The sequence below is a fragment of the Squalius cephalus genome, assembly GCF_949319135.1.
Source record: "Squalius cephalus genome assembly, chromosome: 12".
Taxonomy (NCBI): domain Eukaryota; kingdom Metazoa; phylum Chordata; class Actinopteri; order Cypriniformes; family Leuciscidae; genus Squalius; species Squalius cephalus.
Window position 1 is genome coordinate 8,711,394 of NC_137133.1, and position 18,305 is coordinate 8,729,698.

General features: G+C 36.0%; 1 protein-coding gene across 1 annotated transcript; it reads right to left on the bottom strand.

The window, feature by feature from the left end:
- Positions 1 to 610: 610 nt before the first annotated feature.
- On the bottom strand, positions 611 to 17,588 carry moxd1 (monooxygenase, DBH-like 1). The gene is made up of 12 exons (XM_079887700.1): positions 17,030 to 17,588; positions 15,490 to 15,636; positions 15,022 to 15,189; positions 14,485 to 14,568; positions 10,275 to 10,454; positions 10,092 to 10,194; positions 9,488 to 9,654; positions 8,466 to 8,657; positions 7,811 to 7,870; positions 6,455 to 6,597; positions 2,281 to 2,449; positions 611 to 1,574 (listed from the first exon to the last, which is right to left on the bottom strand). Exons 1-12 carry the CDS (start codon positions 17,297 to 17,299, stop codon positions 1,413 to 1,415), a joined length of 1,845 nt encoding a protein of 614 aa, XP_079743826.1. The 5' UTR covers positions 17,300 to 17,588; the 3' UTR covers positions 611 to 1,412.
- Positions 17,589 to 18,305: the final 717 nt, after the last annotated feature.

Sequence of the window (18,305 nt, forward strand, 5' to 3'; positions counted from 1 at the left end):
GAGTAATATTTGACCAGTAGTATCTATACTTTAACTCAAGTAAGGAAGTTGTGTAGCCTACTTTGTTCACCTCTGAAAAACAGCCACTAGTAAGGCAGCTATATTTACATGGAAAATTGAGAGGACACACATTATAAACAAATAAAATATTGTCTAGTAAGAGTTTTATTTAGATTTTTTTTTTTTAAGATTCAATTAAAGGTATAGTGGAGGATCTTTCCGAATTTTAGATAAGACCCGCCCTCTCCACTTTTTTAATAAGTTTGATTGATTCACCAGAATGATTGACAATTAGGAGGACCAATAGTATAGGTGATCCACCCGGAAGTAAAAAATCCTCCACTATACCTTTAATGATTAGCTTTTCATCAATTTATGAACCTCCTGCAGTTCCAACCCAGTTTGAGAAAGCCTGACATATTTAATGCACTTCACATTGTTGATTTTCAGATTCATTTTCAGATGAACTAAACCTTAAAAGCAAACAAGCAAGCAAACTAAATTTAATAATGCAAAAAAATAAAAAAAATAAACATGTTAACCTAAAATACATTTGTAATATAAAATGGCCATGAGTGTCATTTCATTAAAAACTCCAGCTACAAATAAAGTCTCTAAATATTTACAAGAAATAAACATTTATTGCTTAAAAGACATAGACAGCATATAAAAATGTAATGGTTTTGAATATAATGCCAGCATTCATTTATGAAACACACATTTAGCTTATAATGAGAGGAACACAGTTCGCAGAGCTCTGGACTGAACGCTTTTGCATGTGTTATTTTTTAGGCAGCTTTCACTTTTAATAAAACTACCAGTGTGAATGAGATGAATGTATTAAAAAATATACACCACTTCTGAGGAGTTCTGCATGACAAGTACTTTTAACTGCTTTCATTGCATACAATGAAAGTCAATGGGGTCCAAAACAATATTAGACCTCACTGGCTTTCATTTTATGGACCAAAAAAACAACTTTTTTTTTTTTTTTTGTGTGTTCCCGCAGAAGAATGTTAGTCATACAGAGATGGAACAACATGAGAGTGAGTAAATGATATTTTCATTTTTGGGTGAACTATCCCTTTAACTCATAAGACACGGGATGTGGTGACATTTTGAAGATTTATATGCAAGTCATTTGTTAGAAAGGCTTTCAAAACCGCAGTGTACTAACCAAAGGAGATTCCACGAGAAGGATGAATGATGCCTACATGAATACAGCACAGTTGTGGTCAGTGTTAGTGATAAACTTGATTTAGGTTAAGTAAGAATGTGTCACACAGTGCAATTACTCTATACTGTCTGCAAGGTGTAAATCTTGAGCTTCACTGTTGCTGGAAAACACTAGGCCCAGTGGATACCAACAGTATGTGTGTTTATGAGTACATGGGATGAGATGACAGCAGACATTAGAGGTGAAAGCAGGTCTGCAGTATGAGCAAGAGACAAGCAGTGAAGAGCAGAGCGAGGGAACTTTCACAGTGAATTTCTGAGACGTTCCTACAGGTCACGACAGCAGCAGACGTCTGCTCTAACTTTAGCTCCGGAGGAGAGACGATCATCCCTTGAATCTGTTCGAGACAGAGAAAACAACTTGAATCAACCTTTTAGAAACCTCTTGAAAATACTGACCACTTGAAAAAACATGACACTACTGTTCAGATTTTTGGGGTCTTTTATGCTCACCAAGGTCGCATAATATTTCATTATGAAATTTAAAATAACAGTTTTCTATTTTGATATATTTTAAAATGTAATTTATTCCTGTGATGGCAAAGCTGAATTTTCAGCATCATTACTCCAGTCTTCAGTGTCACATGATCCTTCAGAAATCATTCTAATATGATGATTTGGTGCTCAAGAAACATTTCTTATTATTATCACTGTTAAAAACAGTTGTGCTGCTTAATATTTTTGTGGAAAATGTGATACTTTTTACTGTCACTTTTGATCAATTTACTGTATCCTTGCTACTGAAAATATTCTGAAGCCAAACTTTTGAATGGTATTTCCACAATAAAAAGTTGTTCACATACAATAAAGAAACAAATAGAACGTTTAAAACCAGCCAAATCATAGTATTATCTGAATATTCTCCCCTGTGAAAAGCATATTTAATAAAAAAAAACCTGCTTCTTTTGTATTATTCGGCATCCACATCACTAGGTGTCAGTATACGTCCAAGGCGCCTTACTAGCCACATATACAAAACAATTACTGAGGGCGACTTTAAAATGAAAGAATATAAAAGAATACCGCATAACCAAAATCACTCACCGACCACTCATCCTGGCCGATCTTGGAGCAGCGGACATTCATGGGAAGTTTCCGTACAACGTTGTTGAACGCTTTCCCTCTCTTCCTCGTCCACTTATATTTGTCCATGGCCTCCGTGAAGGAGAGGTTGCTGTATTTCTTAGGGCTCTTAATCACAAATGGCCAAGTTCTTCAAAAAAGCAAAAGAGATGGTTTTGGTGTAGTGCATTTACTTAATATCATAACCACACTTAATTCTGTCCACATTTGATCACCCAAGTCTTTCCAATACATTTTTCCATACAGTTACAAGGAATGGGAACTGGAGCTGTCATCCAAGAGTCCATATGGCTCTTTTGAACTAAATGACACTTGTCCATATTACTTTTTTGAATTTGAATTTAGATTATATGAAGCATCTGCTATTTACTGAAGACATCCCTAGCTCTCTTAGTGTGTTCATGAGAGAAGTAGTGGTCTGATCGTTTTTTTAAATGAATCTTTTAATGAACCGATTGCTCTTTTGCAAAACTGAATGATTTGTTCATAGTTTAGAGCACAACAACCTACATTTCCAACCTAAATAGTACACACCACTTTTATGATACTTTTCAGATTGTGTACTATATGATACTTTTCAGGTTGTGTACTAAATTCTTCAGTTTTCATTCAGTGTGGAGTAATTGGAAACAATGCACAATTCTTGTAAATTTGTCCTTTTGTGTTTCAGAGAACACTACTTGAGGGTAAGTGAATTATGGATGTTTTTCCCCCTCCATTTTTCAGGTCAACTACTCCTTTAATTTTTAAACACTTTATGCTTGGCGTATAAGTCTATACATATCAACGCAAATATCATGGTTTATATTCATTTAATTACCTATAATCCAACTCCTTTAGCAGTACTGAATTTAAAAAGAAATATTGTTTTAGGGTAATATATAATGTTTCTAACTTATGTGCTACTGGAATAAGGACTGCATCTGTGAAATTGTACTGAATATATACAGATATGATTTTTAAACATTAATTATGGTACTGTTTACCATATTCCCCATATCATATATGATGGTTTGAGTGTCATAAATGTACTCACTGATCAGAGATACGCCAGAGGGTCCACATCCCCTCAGTGAGCTTTATAGGTGTGTGTGTGTGTGTGTGTGAGAGAGTGTGAGTAGTGACCGAAAGACAGAGGGCGCTTGGGGCAGAGCTTTTGAAACAAAATCTGTTTATAGTTGCCAGGTCTATTCCCTTAATCCCCCTAATTCCAGCATCTGAGCACAATACTGCTCTGAGCCTCAGGGGGTCGAATAAACACACTCCACCAGCAGGGCCCTTCAGATGTTCCTCATTTTAGACGTACACACACACACCCACGTCCATCCAAAACACACATTCGCCTGCTCACACACAAAATCACAAACAAACATGTGCGGACATAACAAACCACAGATCTCTCTCTCCCTATACAAACTAGTGAAAGGAATCTATACAAAACATCAGCAGCTCAGCAGACGCCCACAGAGTCGAAAACACGCGGCTTCTCTGAGATGTGGATCTCCCTTAAAACTCATATATTCTGTTTTTAGATTTATACCATGGTTGCGATAACATCTCGAAGAGCTATAGTTCCACCTATACAATTAGCTAAGAACCACTTATCTTTCTAGATGACTGCTGGAGAGCCGCCATGTTTGAATGTGTTCCTAAACTGATGTTATGATGTCCACAGATGATGTGTTTAGCATAACTGAGATTTCAGAAACATGTAAAAGAGAAGTCTTGAAGATTGATTGATTATTTATTTTTATCTCAGCAATGAAAATTGCAAAGTGGGTTTCGCAAGAAGGGCAAACTAGATTTGATAACATCTGTCTTTTGGCTCTCTTAGAATGAGACAAACACATTTTACAATGACCATTCCAGATGTTCCAGTTGGTCGGACAAACAATTTGCACTTTCTGATGGAAGCAAGATGGCACATCTTCTGGTAAAGCTCTTGTACTGACATGACAGCAAGAACATTTGGATGATAAGTGAAAACATTTATCCTCACTTGATCATCTAACTACCCGGCAGGCCATCAATCAACCGCTGTTAAGCTATTACGTGACACCAGTCTTATGTGAACCAAGCTGTCATTGGAAGGTCTACCATTTCAAAGAATTGTCTCAAGTTTGTTCCATTAAAATGAACATATTGAACTTTCTTTCCATTGTTTTTCACCCTGTTTCTCTCTGTTTTCTTATGTTTCATAACCTACTGTAGCTTACTGCTTAGTACTACTTTTGTCATTTTAATTTCATTTTAAAGGAGCTGTAAGTGTTAGCTGTTCTGGAACTTAAACCAGATTAAAAACCAAAAGTATCCACCTTATTTACGTAACAGTGGGTCCAGCCGTCTAAAAACTTGAAAGTACAAGGCTTCCGGTCCCATCCGCTTCCATTTATTTTAGCTGTACAGAACAGTCTGTTATCATGCTTGATATTGCACTATTATTTTAATTTCTTATTGTCATTATCTCCAGTTGCGCGTCATTTTAATGAGATGTCCCATTCGATCTCGGAATTAAATTTCATTGTTATAGAACATATAACACAGTTGCGTAGGGGTGGAACTTTGGAGCGGAGACTTTTGCAGAGGGAATGTAAATGGATTTTTGACCTAAAATGTCTATATCCTTTGGGCATGAATGAGGAATATACTCTCAATTGTTTTCTATAAATGTTGTTTCATCATGCATTGCAATGTCTAATCGTGTGACGTGTAGGGATGATGAGAATAATCTTTTGTGATATTCAATAATGGGAATGAATATATTTATGTTGCTATTGATGATCAGATTTAAAAAAAAAAATGTTAACAAAATGTTTTTTGAATAGAGGATTGTTGTGATATGTATATATAATCATGTAGACTATGTAAATATTTGAATATGGGATAAAATCAGATTACGGTATGTTACAGTACATGGATTACGGTAATAAGTGTTTAAATGACCGCAGGTGTACGCTTGGTAACACATGACACTGATGAAGGGTTGAACCCGAAAACGTTTTGCACTCTTGCACTTTTGCACTTTATTTGTGGCCTCTGGACAATAAAATCCCGTGGGCTTTTTGGCCTATATTCATGTGCGGATCTCTTTTTTTCTTATTTTTGATTCCCTTTTGGATCTACCGCAAGAAGATATCACTCATCAGTTTGGGTCTAATGTTTGGCGCTACGCCTTTCCATCCTCTTCTTTATTATTGTAATCATAAACACACTGGTTTTTAATGCAAATTGTTTTACTGCACATTGTTTTTCTTCTAGTTATTAGTGGCTAATGAATCTGAAGACTCGCACATTCACAGAAAATAGTTTACTTCCGCGTTGTAAAATAAGGTGGATACTCCTTACTCAAAAAGTTTACAGTTTTGATGAGAACTCTTGGCCTTTTAAAGTATACTCTAAGTTGATAGAATGCGCAAACACAGTTGTTCAACACTTGCGCTCTAGAAAGTTTCATCTTTGTCCATTTTCTGTGCTATTTCTCTCCAGAAGTTATGACTGATAACTTTGTACTTGTTTAAACTAGTTGCGAGTGTCTCTTAACTCTTTCACACAAGTGCTTGTTCATTTTTGCAACTCTAGTTTAAACGATGTCTATCAAGCACACTATCAAATGGATTATACTTTGATAGGCTATGCATAAGTTAAGTATTCGTGTCAAAACTGAAGTATACTTTAGCCAATGAATTAGACTTTCCAAAACCCCGCCTTGAAAGATACATTGTACTCGGTGGCGCCAATGGAGCATGTGAGTAGTAGCATCTCTGTCCTGTCAAAGTTGTCAAAAATAACAGTAGCAAATAGCAGTAGCGCTTTTGAATATTAAAGTAACAATTGGCAATTGCTAAATAAGGCTGAATAGCTAAATGCTAAATGATTGACAGGCAGATAGCACCTTCAGTCTTCTGATTGGCTAAACACAAAAATCTAGAGTCTAGTCTCAGCCTGTCACAGACACATGTGTGTTATTTCAGGATGCTTAATACAGTCATATCTCTCAGGTAATTTGGATGTTTTCTTGTGCAGCCTCATACTTCAGTGCCATTTACAATAAATGTTATTCATTGTTATGAACTTAATATGTGTATATTAACCACTAAGAAAGAAGCCCCTTTCTAAGGTGTTTTTTCAGACTTACGTAACAGGCTCCTGAATCTCTTTGACCCCAATGAATTTGAGCTGGCCAGTTATTTCTGGTAAACTCTCACACCTGGCTAGGTTAACCCTGGGGTAGTACAGCAGATACGACAAACACATCTCATCGCGTGTACTAAGACCTCCCTGTAGAAAAAAAAAGACATTCCACATTACTAGGGTCAAGACCTTGGAATATTACACTGACATAATGCATCTGAATCACTGTAACAGCCAGAGGCCTGTGACAAATTATGCCCAGTACTGAGCAAAACTGAACTGACATGCACAGAGCAGCAAATATATCTTGATCTTTCTAATATGAATCCAAAACACCAGTGATTTGGCCCTGATGTTTATGGATTGTGGACTGTCTACAGAGAAAAAGCAGCTCGGCTCAGCCTATCAGCTCACTGGCTTCATGTGTACGGGCAAACGTCAGCAGCTGGATCAATCTCCACAGACTTGCAGCTGTTTGCAGACACATTGTTTAGCCAAGAGCCTGCTGTTGAGATTCAAAGACGTGTTTCTAATAGAGCTGTTCAATTTGTAGTCCTAAAGTCTATAGTTTTAGTTTATAGCTCTACAGTTTTTTTGTTGTTGAATTTTACAATTTAAATCACACGTGTGTATATATGTGTGTGTGTGTGTGTGTGTGTGTGTGTGTGTGTGTGTGTGTGTGTGTGTGTGTAATTTAAGATGTAACATAAAAAAAAAAAAAAAACTTTTTTACGTATATATATATATATATATATATATATATATATATATATATATATATATATATATTTATATTAGGGTTCTTAAAGTTGCTTACAAGTTGATAAATTCGGACTACCGTAGTTGTGTACCTTACAACATGTAAAAGGTTGTAAACTTAAAGGGATAGTTCACCCAAAAAAGAAAATTCTGTCATCATTTGCACCCTCATGTTGGTCCAAAATCCATACAACTTCTTCTGTGAAACAAACGTACTTATCTTTTACTTTCCACAGAAGAAAGAAAGTCATAGTTTTGGAACAACATGAGGGTGAGTCAATTATGACAGAATTTCCATTTTTGGGTGTACTATCCCTTTAAGTTGGTGAACAAAATGATAAAGTTTCAAGTAATATTCCCCACAGACCTTTTTAAGTCATGCATCAAAAAATGCTATTTTAAAATCCCATTAGAAATTCCCAAAGGAAGCCATGGCAAATTACCGCTCGGGGTGGCCTACAAATCAGACATCTTGACTGAACAGCTCTATTACAGTATTATTAAGATCTGCTATTATCCAGGATTAATATGATAAATAATTCTGTATACGACACACATTTATACAATAGTTAAAAAAGGACTTCACAAGCTTTAATCTTACCCAGGTCATGTTCATTCTGCCTTTAGTGTTGTATTTACACTCAGTGATTAGAGAATCTCCCTGGTGGCAGAAAAACAGGAAAGTTAATGCACGGTTAGTAAAAACATTTGCTTATCTGTTATGCTCACTGTTGGGTGTTAGCCAGGTCATTAAAACTCATTTGAGTATAAACCGTTAAAACCTCGCTGATTGTTATCACAGAATAGAACAGGTCAAAACTCACATATGAGTCACCTCTCGCCTGTAGGCCCTTTTAAATAGACACCAGTCTTACAGATGCACAATGTGCGCTGTTTACATGTTGAATTCATTACACCACTCTCAGGTAATACAAAGTGTTTGAAAATGGACACTGGAGCAGATAATGATAATCTGTCTGTACTTTTCTACTACAATACTACCAATCCCTCAGCTATAAACTCTAAATCCTGAGAACAGTGTAAAGAATTTAGTCGGAGTAAATGTCATATTTAATTTGACCCAGACGAGACTGTGAGAGATAAAAGCACAGTACCACAGAACCTATTTTTTGGTTTTCCATAAATGAGTAAAGCAAACTGTGAGGTTCACTGTATCTGGTGATTAATGCAACACATCAATTTCACCCTCAGATGGAGCAAGGAAGATTATGAAACTGAAATGTGTTGTGACTGACAGGCAGGATGATCCTCTCCTGGCTGAGCGGCTGGAACTCCTGGAAGTTGAAATCAAACTGATCATCTGAGGCAAGTGGCTGGAGCTCGACCTGCTGGCGGAAGTGTCTGGTTCTGATAGCCCGTCCTGCCAGGTGAGCATGGAGCAGAACTGCAAACACATGAACTCCACTGGGCATCTCACTGTCTAATGACTTACAGGAAGAGAGAGACACGTTATACTTTTATTTTTTTGGTCTGGGTTTTGAGAAACTTGCACTAACATTAAAAAGTTTGGAACAAATAAGATTTTTTTAGAATTAAAGCTTCTGTTCAGCAATGTAGCATTTAATTGTAAAAAAAAAAAAAAAAAAAAAAAAAAGTTTGAAATAATTGTTTTCTGTTTTTATACACTACCTTCAAAATTTGGAATCAATGCAATTTTTAAAAAATTATTCAGGAAGGACACATTAAATTGATCAAAAGTGACAGTAAAGATTTTTGTAATGATACAAACTATTACTATTTCAAATAAATTATGTTCTTATTATAAACTTTTTGTTCATCAAAGAATCTTGAAAAATGAATCACAGTTTCTACAAAAATATTAAGTAGCTGTTTTCAACATTGATGATAATAAAGAAATGTTACTTGAGCAGCAAATCAGAATATTAGATTGATTTCTGAAGGATCATGTGACAATGAAGACTGGAGTAATGATGCTGAAAATTCAGCTTTGCCATTAAAATATATTACAATAGAAAACAGTTATTTTAAATTTTAATAATATTTCACAATAGTTCTATTTTTATTGTATTTTTGACCAAATAAATGCAGCCTTGGTATGCATAAAATACTTTTACAACAGCATTTATTTATATAAATAGTCATTTGTAATAATCTAAGTCTTTACTGTAATTTAATGCATCCTGGTGAATAATATTCACAAGACATGATTCCAAATGGTAGTGTAGCTATCAAATATCATCTCATAGAGTGTAAATGGAGTGTAACCACTATAATTCCTGTGTTTTTGCGGTCTCACCTCCTGGAGACACTCCTGTGTGCAGTGTCCTTCTGTAATATAATCCTGCATACCTGGGGGCAGCATGTGGTAGAGACTGACCCACACTCCTGTCTCTATGACCCCAGCATCATAGCGCCTCAGGCTGGGGCTGTAGTACAAACGCAGGCCTGAACTGTCCACTATCCCTGTGGAGAGACCAAAACTCTGAGCTCAGCTCTTTGCGGCTTAACCAACCTGATCTCATGGGAAAACATAACTATGCCTATGTTACGAGGTGGCGGTTTCGTATGAATTGGTGTGACGAGAATCGTACAAAAACTTGATTGTTCGAAAAAAGAGTAAGCATGAAAGTATCCCCATCCTTAGCAACAAATTTACCAAATTTCGCGATGAGATTGTGTTGGCTCGACCCTTACAGAAAAGCTCATTATTGATTGGCTGAAAATCATTGTAGTATGCAGTGGAGAATATATTGATTATTTCATCCACAAATACATAAAATATAATAAACGACACAAAATGTGACAGAAAATAACTGTAGTGTTTAGTCATGTCATAGGTCTCTAAGTGAGGCAGGTTTGGCCTTAAACTGTTAATAAAAAACATATATAACATATGGTACCTTTTTGTAAAGATGGGTTATCAAAGTGAATCTCCATCTGTACATAGACTGGGTCTATTGAGGTTCCTAAAGACATTCCAACATGTGGAGGATAGGTGAAGCCCTGCAATATATACAATAATTTTCATTCAATATCTAAAACTCTCATTATTTCAAATGGATATGAACTTATGAAATGATCACCTCTCCCCCAATAGCCCAGGCGAACAGGACGGTTTCGCAGGTGAAGAAGGAGTCTGGCATATTTGGATGGTAGCATTCATGTCCTCTGTTGATCTCACTCTTGTTCAGATTGCTGTCGCACTGGTAGAGCAGAATGTGATGAACTAGATTCTCATGACCTTTCTGAATCAATGGCTCTATCTGAAAACACCAAACAAAGAGAGTGGAATATGAATAGCAGGGTTGTGCGCCACTCAGAATTGATTTGTAATTTCATTTCTGTATTTGAGTTTGAACTGAGGTAGCAAACAGGGTGCAGAATTGTTTGAATTTGAATTTAAGGAATTAAAATGGTATTAAATTCAAATAGCCATCTCACTTTGCAGTACAGAAAAACCTTATTATTAAGGACTAATGGAGTATAAAATGTATTTATTTGTTTATTATTAGTGCATTTATATCATTATAGATTGAACCTGATATATAAATGTCAGTATGTATGACATAATTAGCTCAAATCAATATTTATATTTTGTTTCAAAATTCAGTACATTTGACTTCTGATTACACCAATTCAAATTCCAGTTCAACAATAATGGGTGTGGCAAATTCAAACAGTTCCAAAGGGAACAAATTGTACATACATTTTGAAAATAACCCAACCCTTTAATATTTATTATTGTTAACAAGTTTGGGGTTTGTGAGATTTTCTTGTTTTATTTTTAAAAGAAATCTCTCATGCTCACCCACACTGCATTTATTTGTTCAAAAATACAGCAAAAACCATACTCTTGTGAAATATTATTACAATTTAAAATTACTGTTTATTTTAATATATTTTAAAACGTAATTAATTCCTGTGATGATAAAGCTGAATTTATTTTCAGAACTTTGTACATGTCACTTTTTATTTAATTTGTCCTTGTGAAAAAAATGTGTAAATCCTAAATAAGAACACTTTCCACTACACATGCTGTCCAGAGCTTTGATAAAGGGATCAGCCATAAATATTTTTTAAAAGTAGGTTATCTTTTTAAAACACTCTATTTTGATCCTCTACAAGAAAACTGTGTGTGTGTGTGGGTGTGTGTGTGTGGATTCTTGAGCTAAAACTAGCTCGGATATCTTTGGAGTAGGAAGTGGGGGATTTTAGAATTATTTTTCTCCTCACAGTGGGCTTCTTCTGTCGGAACTGGAATTCTAAATAAAAGCATTTCCAACAGAGTGAACTGTGTCCTCTATTCCAGGGGCCTCTGCCTGAAGCAGTGGGACCCAGGGCCAAACAGTGGCTGGATAAATATTCAAACATTCCTTTATTTCCCTTCCACCTCCTCTTTTTTACCCATGGGGAGTCATTTTGTTTTTTGAGATCCCAAAATTAAATGAACATGTAACATTTTGTATAGTAGTATTACATTGTATCAAACTGATAACAGTTTGTATACATTGTATCTAACTAATTCATCCAGTGTTGGGTGTAACTCATTACAAGTAACTTGAGTTACGTAATCAGATTACTTTTTCAAGTTAGTAAAGTAACGCATTACTTTTTTAATTTACAACAAATTATCTAAGTTGCTTTTTTAAATAAGTAATGCTAGTTACTTTTTCCACATTTATTGAAGTGAGGAGGTGTTGAGTGCACTCTGTAAACATGATGGTTATTATAGTTCTAGACTAAATGTAAACATGCATTTACTCATCTCACTTGCACGAAAACATTCAGTATTCCTCAAAATGAATAAAAAGCAATCTCAGAATTTGACGCAAAACTTTTATGATTAACTATATTAAATTACACAAATATACTTTATGTAATTAATCTCACTTTATTAACCAATGTCTTTGCTGCTGACCTTCAGTGATCTAATTCAACCATACTAATAAGCAAAAATGACTTTAGATTAGATTTAGAAATAAGAGTGTTGAACTTCCTTCTGTCTTCAGTTGAAAGGTTGGTTTTAAGTTGCTATGAAAGATGCACTTTTTTGTAATAGGTAACAAAATTGTGTTTTGTCATTAAGAACACACTAACATCGCTTGCAATCATTCAGAAATGTTGCACCAGGGAATTATGATAAAATGCTCATCACAGAGCCCAGAAAATGAGCTGGATGACAAACATTTGTGACAATTACTACAAGCACATGTCTAATTTAAATATGGGTGACCAGTTGTGCTTTTATTATTAGTAAATCATCTGCAATATGCCTACAAAGCGTGCATGCAATCTGTTACAAGCAAATGAACTACCCTTTATTTGGGATCTTACTGTATAAAGTACACCCTCATCAGGGATCAAATAGCATGAGGCTTAGACTGAATAAGGACAGTGACAATATAGCCTGAATATAGACAGTGAGAGCATAGAGTCTGGAAAGTCTGCTCCTGTTTGACAGTTCAACATCTGCTCTTTGAAACTGAGCAGGAACAGAGCAAGAAACATTCAGACACTGCTGTGGTTATATGAGGCAGCTGGCATCAGACTAACACAGTCTGGAGCTTCACAAATACCAGACTAGTGTACTGTATGTAGAAAGGAGAGGGTGAAGAGGGGTCTCAATAATTATTCACTTGTTGGTTTGAACTGATATGTGTTCAGTTGATGTTAATGAAAGGTTAATTTGAGGCTATCATGGTCCATTTACAGTACATGTACCCAAGTGATATGACTTACAGAAGTATTTGAGTCATTTACAATTGCTTGATTTAGGCCACAACTAAAGTATGCATGCCACTGACTAGTGAATGCAAGTGTGCATTTGTCTGTATGTTTCATCATCTTGTAAAACATGGACTACTCAAGTCTATTCACTGTATAGAGTCTTTGTATCCATCACACTACATGCTGAACATTGCAGAAAACTAAATGGCTTACATTCATACTGCGTGCTGCTCACTTCTGCATGTGCGGCGCTTATGTTTTTGCTAAAAACGTGGAGCTGTAGCCATAGTGATGAATTCATGGAGATGAATGCACGCCTGTCTTTCCACAGCTGAATTTTACTTAGGCACGAACTGGTGACTACAACAGTTAAATTAAATTAAAGGTTGGTGCATCTGAAAAATTAGCCTGAAAGGATGAAGCTTAATTGTAGTAGTTTATCATATGATTAAAGTACCTATTCTGCCTTTAATTAAGTAAAACTTGAAAAGCTTAGTTATGGGAAGACTCTTTCATCTGGGTCAGAGAGTATAATTTCAGTAACATGTCTGATCTACAAATAGCAGCTGCAAAAGACAATAATAAGCAGGTGAGACATAAAATAGAAGCGAGGGAGACAGAAAGAGATGGAAACCGACTGCATGGTGAATAAAGGCAAGGTATAAACTGATGTAAAAACAACCAATATGAGGTAAAACATGTTTTGAAACATGCATGTGGAATCTAATTTATGCACAAATGGTTAAGCTATTCAGTAGCATGACAGTAGTTGTCATGGTTGAAAGTGGGTCATATGTAGTCGAAATGTAACATAAATTTCGAATTTGGTGCCTTCTTGACCAAGGAAAGACAGAAAGTAACTAACTAAGCTATATATTGCTTTTAGTTTCTGCAAGTGAATTCCCATCCACTGATCTGTAATAGGTCTGTAGCGTGAGTGGGTCCCACCCCCTGTAAAAATGAGGAACGAGTGTTTGTAGTCTCAACCCCTCTGCAAAGATATGGGACTTCCTGCTTAGAATGACGCAAAATTATGATTTTTACATCATTATAAGCAGGAACTGCAACACTGAAATCCATATTTCTCCCATCTCAGGGGAAAATGAGTGAATAATGCACGACCATTCAAAAATATGACTGGGTTTCTAATGATACAAAGCTTAATGCAAATGGTTGAAGTGTTCCTTTAAGGATATAAGCTATTAAATCAGTAAAGATTCTCAAGTCTGATCCAGACACAGTATACTGTACAGCATTGGATCCGATTCAGTCTAGTGAATCAGTTCATCCTTAATGGTCCTCTCTTACAGTATATGTAGCATTTTCATGTTTCATGTTATCATATTTAGTGTAAATTTACCTGTTGATACTTTCAACGTAAAACTCCACATTGTTATTATGCCAGTAAAATATATGGCACTGATTAAATTGTAGAAATTGTACAAGGCTATAATTGACCTAAACATGCATCTCTGGAATAGCTATCTCATCTCTGGATTAAAACATGACTTCAATTAATTCAAGTGTTTTAAACATTATGATTTCATTAAGATGTGCATTACTCACTCTGATTACATGATGTTTCTTCTTCAGCTCTGGAAATCTATAGATCTTACACCAGTATGTTGTATCCTTATGAGGCACATGAACCTGCAATATTGAAAAATGTTTACAAAATTCCCAAAACAGTTAAACATAGCAGTTAGATGGCAACAACCAGCAATATTCCATTGTGGACTGGAGAGTGTGGACTTCCAGCTTTTTATTAATCCCATTTCCTATTTTTTTTTCCTATTCAATGCTGAGCATTTGTTATGAGGTTGTAAATATGTACACTCTTATAAAATCTGGCATTTGGCAGTATCCCACAGGCATAAAAGGAGCCTTGTTTTCGTTGAAAATACCCAATCAGCAGGCAAAAGGGTCTGTATTTTAAAAGGATTCATATGTAACCACAAAACCTTGACATTAAGGACCTTGATTTTTAACTATGCACAAATAGACAAAACAGTTGGCATAATAACACTGCCTTAGGCTAAGCTGTTCTATGTCACTCTTAGCTCATCAAACGCTCCAGCAGTCTGCTGCACGCACTTTCCTCACCTCATCGTTCTGAAGGTCAAAGAAAGCTGTTCCTGCTGGGATGCTGGAGCTGCTTCCAGGGTTGAGTAATCGCAGACTCTTTCTGCCTCTGTTCATCCCATGGTAGACTGGTCCTGACACTCCCACGTCCTCCTCATGGAACGCCCAGATCACTCTCACTGTACTGCCCTGCTCAGTGACAAATTATGGGTAATTGTAAGCTTACTGTATAAGTGCACTAGGCTTTTTATATTATTAAGTAATAATTTGACAACATTTTAGGGAATTGAGTTTATTGAACTCCTCAATAAAACACCATACTATTGTTTTCCCTTGAACAAAAGGCTATGTTCTGACATTATAATTACAACTGAGAGTGCAGTTACAAAGCTTTGGTTTGGTGCACGCTCCAAAAATTGGATAAAGAGACCCTGACACTGAAAGCTGACTTATGGAGCCAGATGTAATGATGCATGTAGTCAAACCTACCGTAATGACTTTGTCATTGTCATCACAGGTCTGGAGGTTTCTGCTGAAAGCCAGGACAGTATGAGTGCCATTCTCTCTGCCGTACAGAAGCTGGTAGCTCTGCAGTGGATCTTTGTGGACCTTTCTGTTCGAGTCTGTAAAGTAGTCCTGAGCAGAGTGAGGAGAAACCAAGTTAGTCCATCTCAGGTTTGCATCTTTTAAGTCTGAACCTGTTTTGATGGAGTATTGGGATCATGTGAGTGAATCTTATTGGTTTTGGTCTGCATGCTTTCACATTTGATAACCTTTTTTTTTTTTTTTCATATATTTTTGTTGGATACAGCGTTCAAACAATATACATTTGATAACCTTTGATCAAAATGTTTGGTCAGCTGCACTCACAAATGTTCTATATTTGTCCAATGCATTCAGACAGAACTACGGCTAAGTTTTGGAACAAAAACAGTCATGACTCATGCTTACAAAACTAAAACTTCAATGTATAAAAGAGTCATCAATAAACAATGCTGATGAATAGCCCTGTGCTGAACACTAATCATAAACATATTGGACTATTCTATACATCATACAGTTAGACACAGCTGGATGGGGATTATAATGTGCAGAATATGGACAGCTGGGGTGGATGCATTCAAATATTGCCCTGTTTTTTTATTTGAAAAGGTACAGTGTCTGTGCAAGTACTGTCTGATTAAAATCCAGGTCACAACAGGGCAGCTGATTATAGTCAGGTCAGTGGGTTACTGTTGATGATCTCATTGCAACAGATTTCAGAACACAAACAACAAACTATTACTGCAGATTTAAATGTTCAGACAGTGGTCTTCAATGTTGCTCACACTCTTGAAAAGTATGTAATTTTTTTATAAACTATGTTTAAGTGAAATGTAAATGTAAATAAAAAAACTGACAGAAACTATATAATATAGTTTTTTTATACTATGCAGAACAGATGATTATTCTTTGCTTTATTTCTGCTTTATTGGCACAAATAATTAATAAAACAATACTAAACAATAAATAGCATGCATTATGAATGCTTTTTTTGTGATCCAAATCAGTGCAGATGAATTTTGATCTATGTTTTGGCATATGTCTACTAAGTTTAAAATGCTCATAACAGATGGCTGTTTGAATTGATGTAAAAAGTATGCAAAAATGATGCATTAAATCAGTTTGCCAGTCGTGTGACCAGTGTTGTTTCCAATTGAATGCACAGTGGCATTATGGGATGGTAAAACAAATGAAAGTACTTAACTTTTTTTTTTGTTTCTTTCATTTTTACATATCATTGTTGTATAAGTTAAACGGATGGGAGCAAATATGTTGTTAATGATTTTTTCCCCCCATCACAGATCCATAAAAATTGATACAATTACAAAAGACTGAAATCATTTCAGTAACCTGCTTAAAACTGAAATAATAATAATCAATCCAGCACAACATTTACAGAGGTCAAAATGCAGCAGGCTAATTTTAAACTGTGAGCGGTGTATAATCAGAGATGCATTCACACCCAAAGGTGCGTGCACACACTTACCATAAGATATGAACTTCCGTTGAGCACACCACCTATCACGATATCAGACGAAGACATCGCTCCGGTCGGTGACAAACCGAATCCTATATATCCTCTCGTTTCCACTTCTACTTCAAAAGTTATCGTGGACTCGTCAAATCCCCACTTAATGTTGTATCTCCCATCCGCATCTAGGGCAGCTGAATGAACGAAACGTGTCCCCTGTGAGCATGTCGAGCAGAAGAGTGAAGTTAAGAAAACCAGAGCGCAAAGAGGCTGATTTTCAGACATATCGAGCTGAATCACAAACAACACTGACGGCACTCAAGGACGCTTTTTATCCATAGAGCAGTTTATGGAAATATGCAACTTCCGAGGGCAAGAGTGTTTGTTTGCTTTGGTGCATTGGAGGCGAACGATCCTTTCAAGCGCTGGCAGCCTCCCACCGCTGAACTGTTGGAACTTGTGTGATTTCGCTTTGATGTGGAAAGACATGTAGAGCTGAACACCGTGTCTACGAGCGCGCGACGCGACGCGACACAAGTCAAGCTGCCATTATAATCAACGGCGTGATTACAATACACTGAAGTTCAAGTACTGAGTGAAGAATCACTTGAATGGACTTGTGTTGGTTAGGCTATTTTTCTTTGTTATGTATCTTCAAATGTAGGCTAATTATAACAAAACTGATAACCTAATTCATTTCTTCATCAGTAAGTGGAAAAGCCTTGAGCCCATCAACACATTGGAATATGCACACTTCCTTAATATTTAGTATGCAAAAAGCAGTGCATCAAATGAGTAGGGTATCAGTGTGCAGTGTACTGTATAAAATCATGAGAACAATACCTGGATGACCTCTACTGCAGTGGTTCTCAACCAGGGGCCCGGGGCCCACTAGGGCAAAAACAACAAAATCTATACTTCTTGTTTTAATTTACCCTCTTAACTGTTTTTTGTTTTGTTTTGAGGAATCTCATAAGACCTTTTTTTTAATGAAAAAACATAAGCATCATATTAAAAGTATTTCTATACTTTGAAAAGTCATGTAAATTAGTAAAATCTTATGCATTTGTTTGGGAATTATTATAATGAATATGTCATATTTTATCAAGTTAAATTTTGTGAGTGAAAAAAATATTTTTAAAATCTTTTTCCATATTTTCTCTCTCTCCAGTAGATCATGAAAAACGGGAAAAATCCTGGGGCCTTCTAATATTGTTGTCGGCAATGTCAAAAAGGTTGAGAACCACTGCTCTACGCATCCAGTGACATTCTGAAGTGTGCCAGCGAATGT

What these genes read in the sequence shown, in the direction of transcription:
- moxd1 (XM_079887700.1), bottom strand. Translation starts at nt 17,299, where the DNA reads ATGTCTGAAAATCAGCCTCTTTGCGCTCTGGTTTTCTTAACTTCACTC. An exon ending in ACGGAAGTTCATATCTTATG is followed by an intron (nt 15,637 to 17,029) that starts GTAAGTGTGTGC and finishes CACTCTGCTCAG; the next exon opens with GACTACTTTACAGACTCGAA. An exon ending in CACAGGAGTGTCTCCAGGAG is followed by an intron (nt 8,658 to 9,487) that starts GTGAGACCGCAA and finishes TCTTCCTGTAAG; the next exon opens with TCATTAGACAGTGAGATGCC.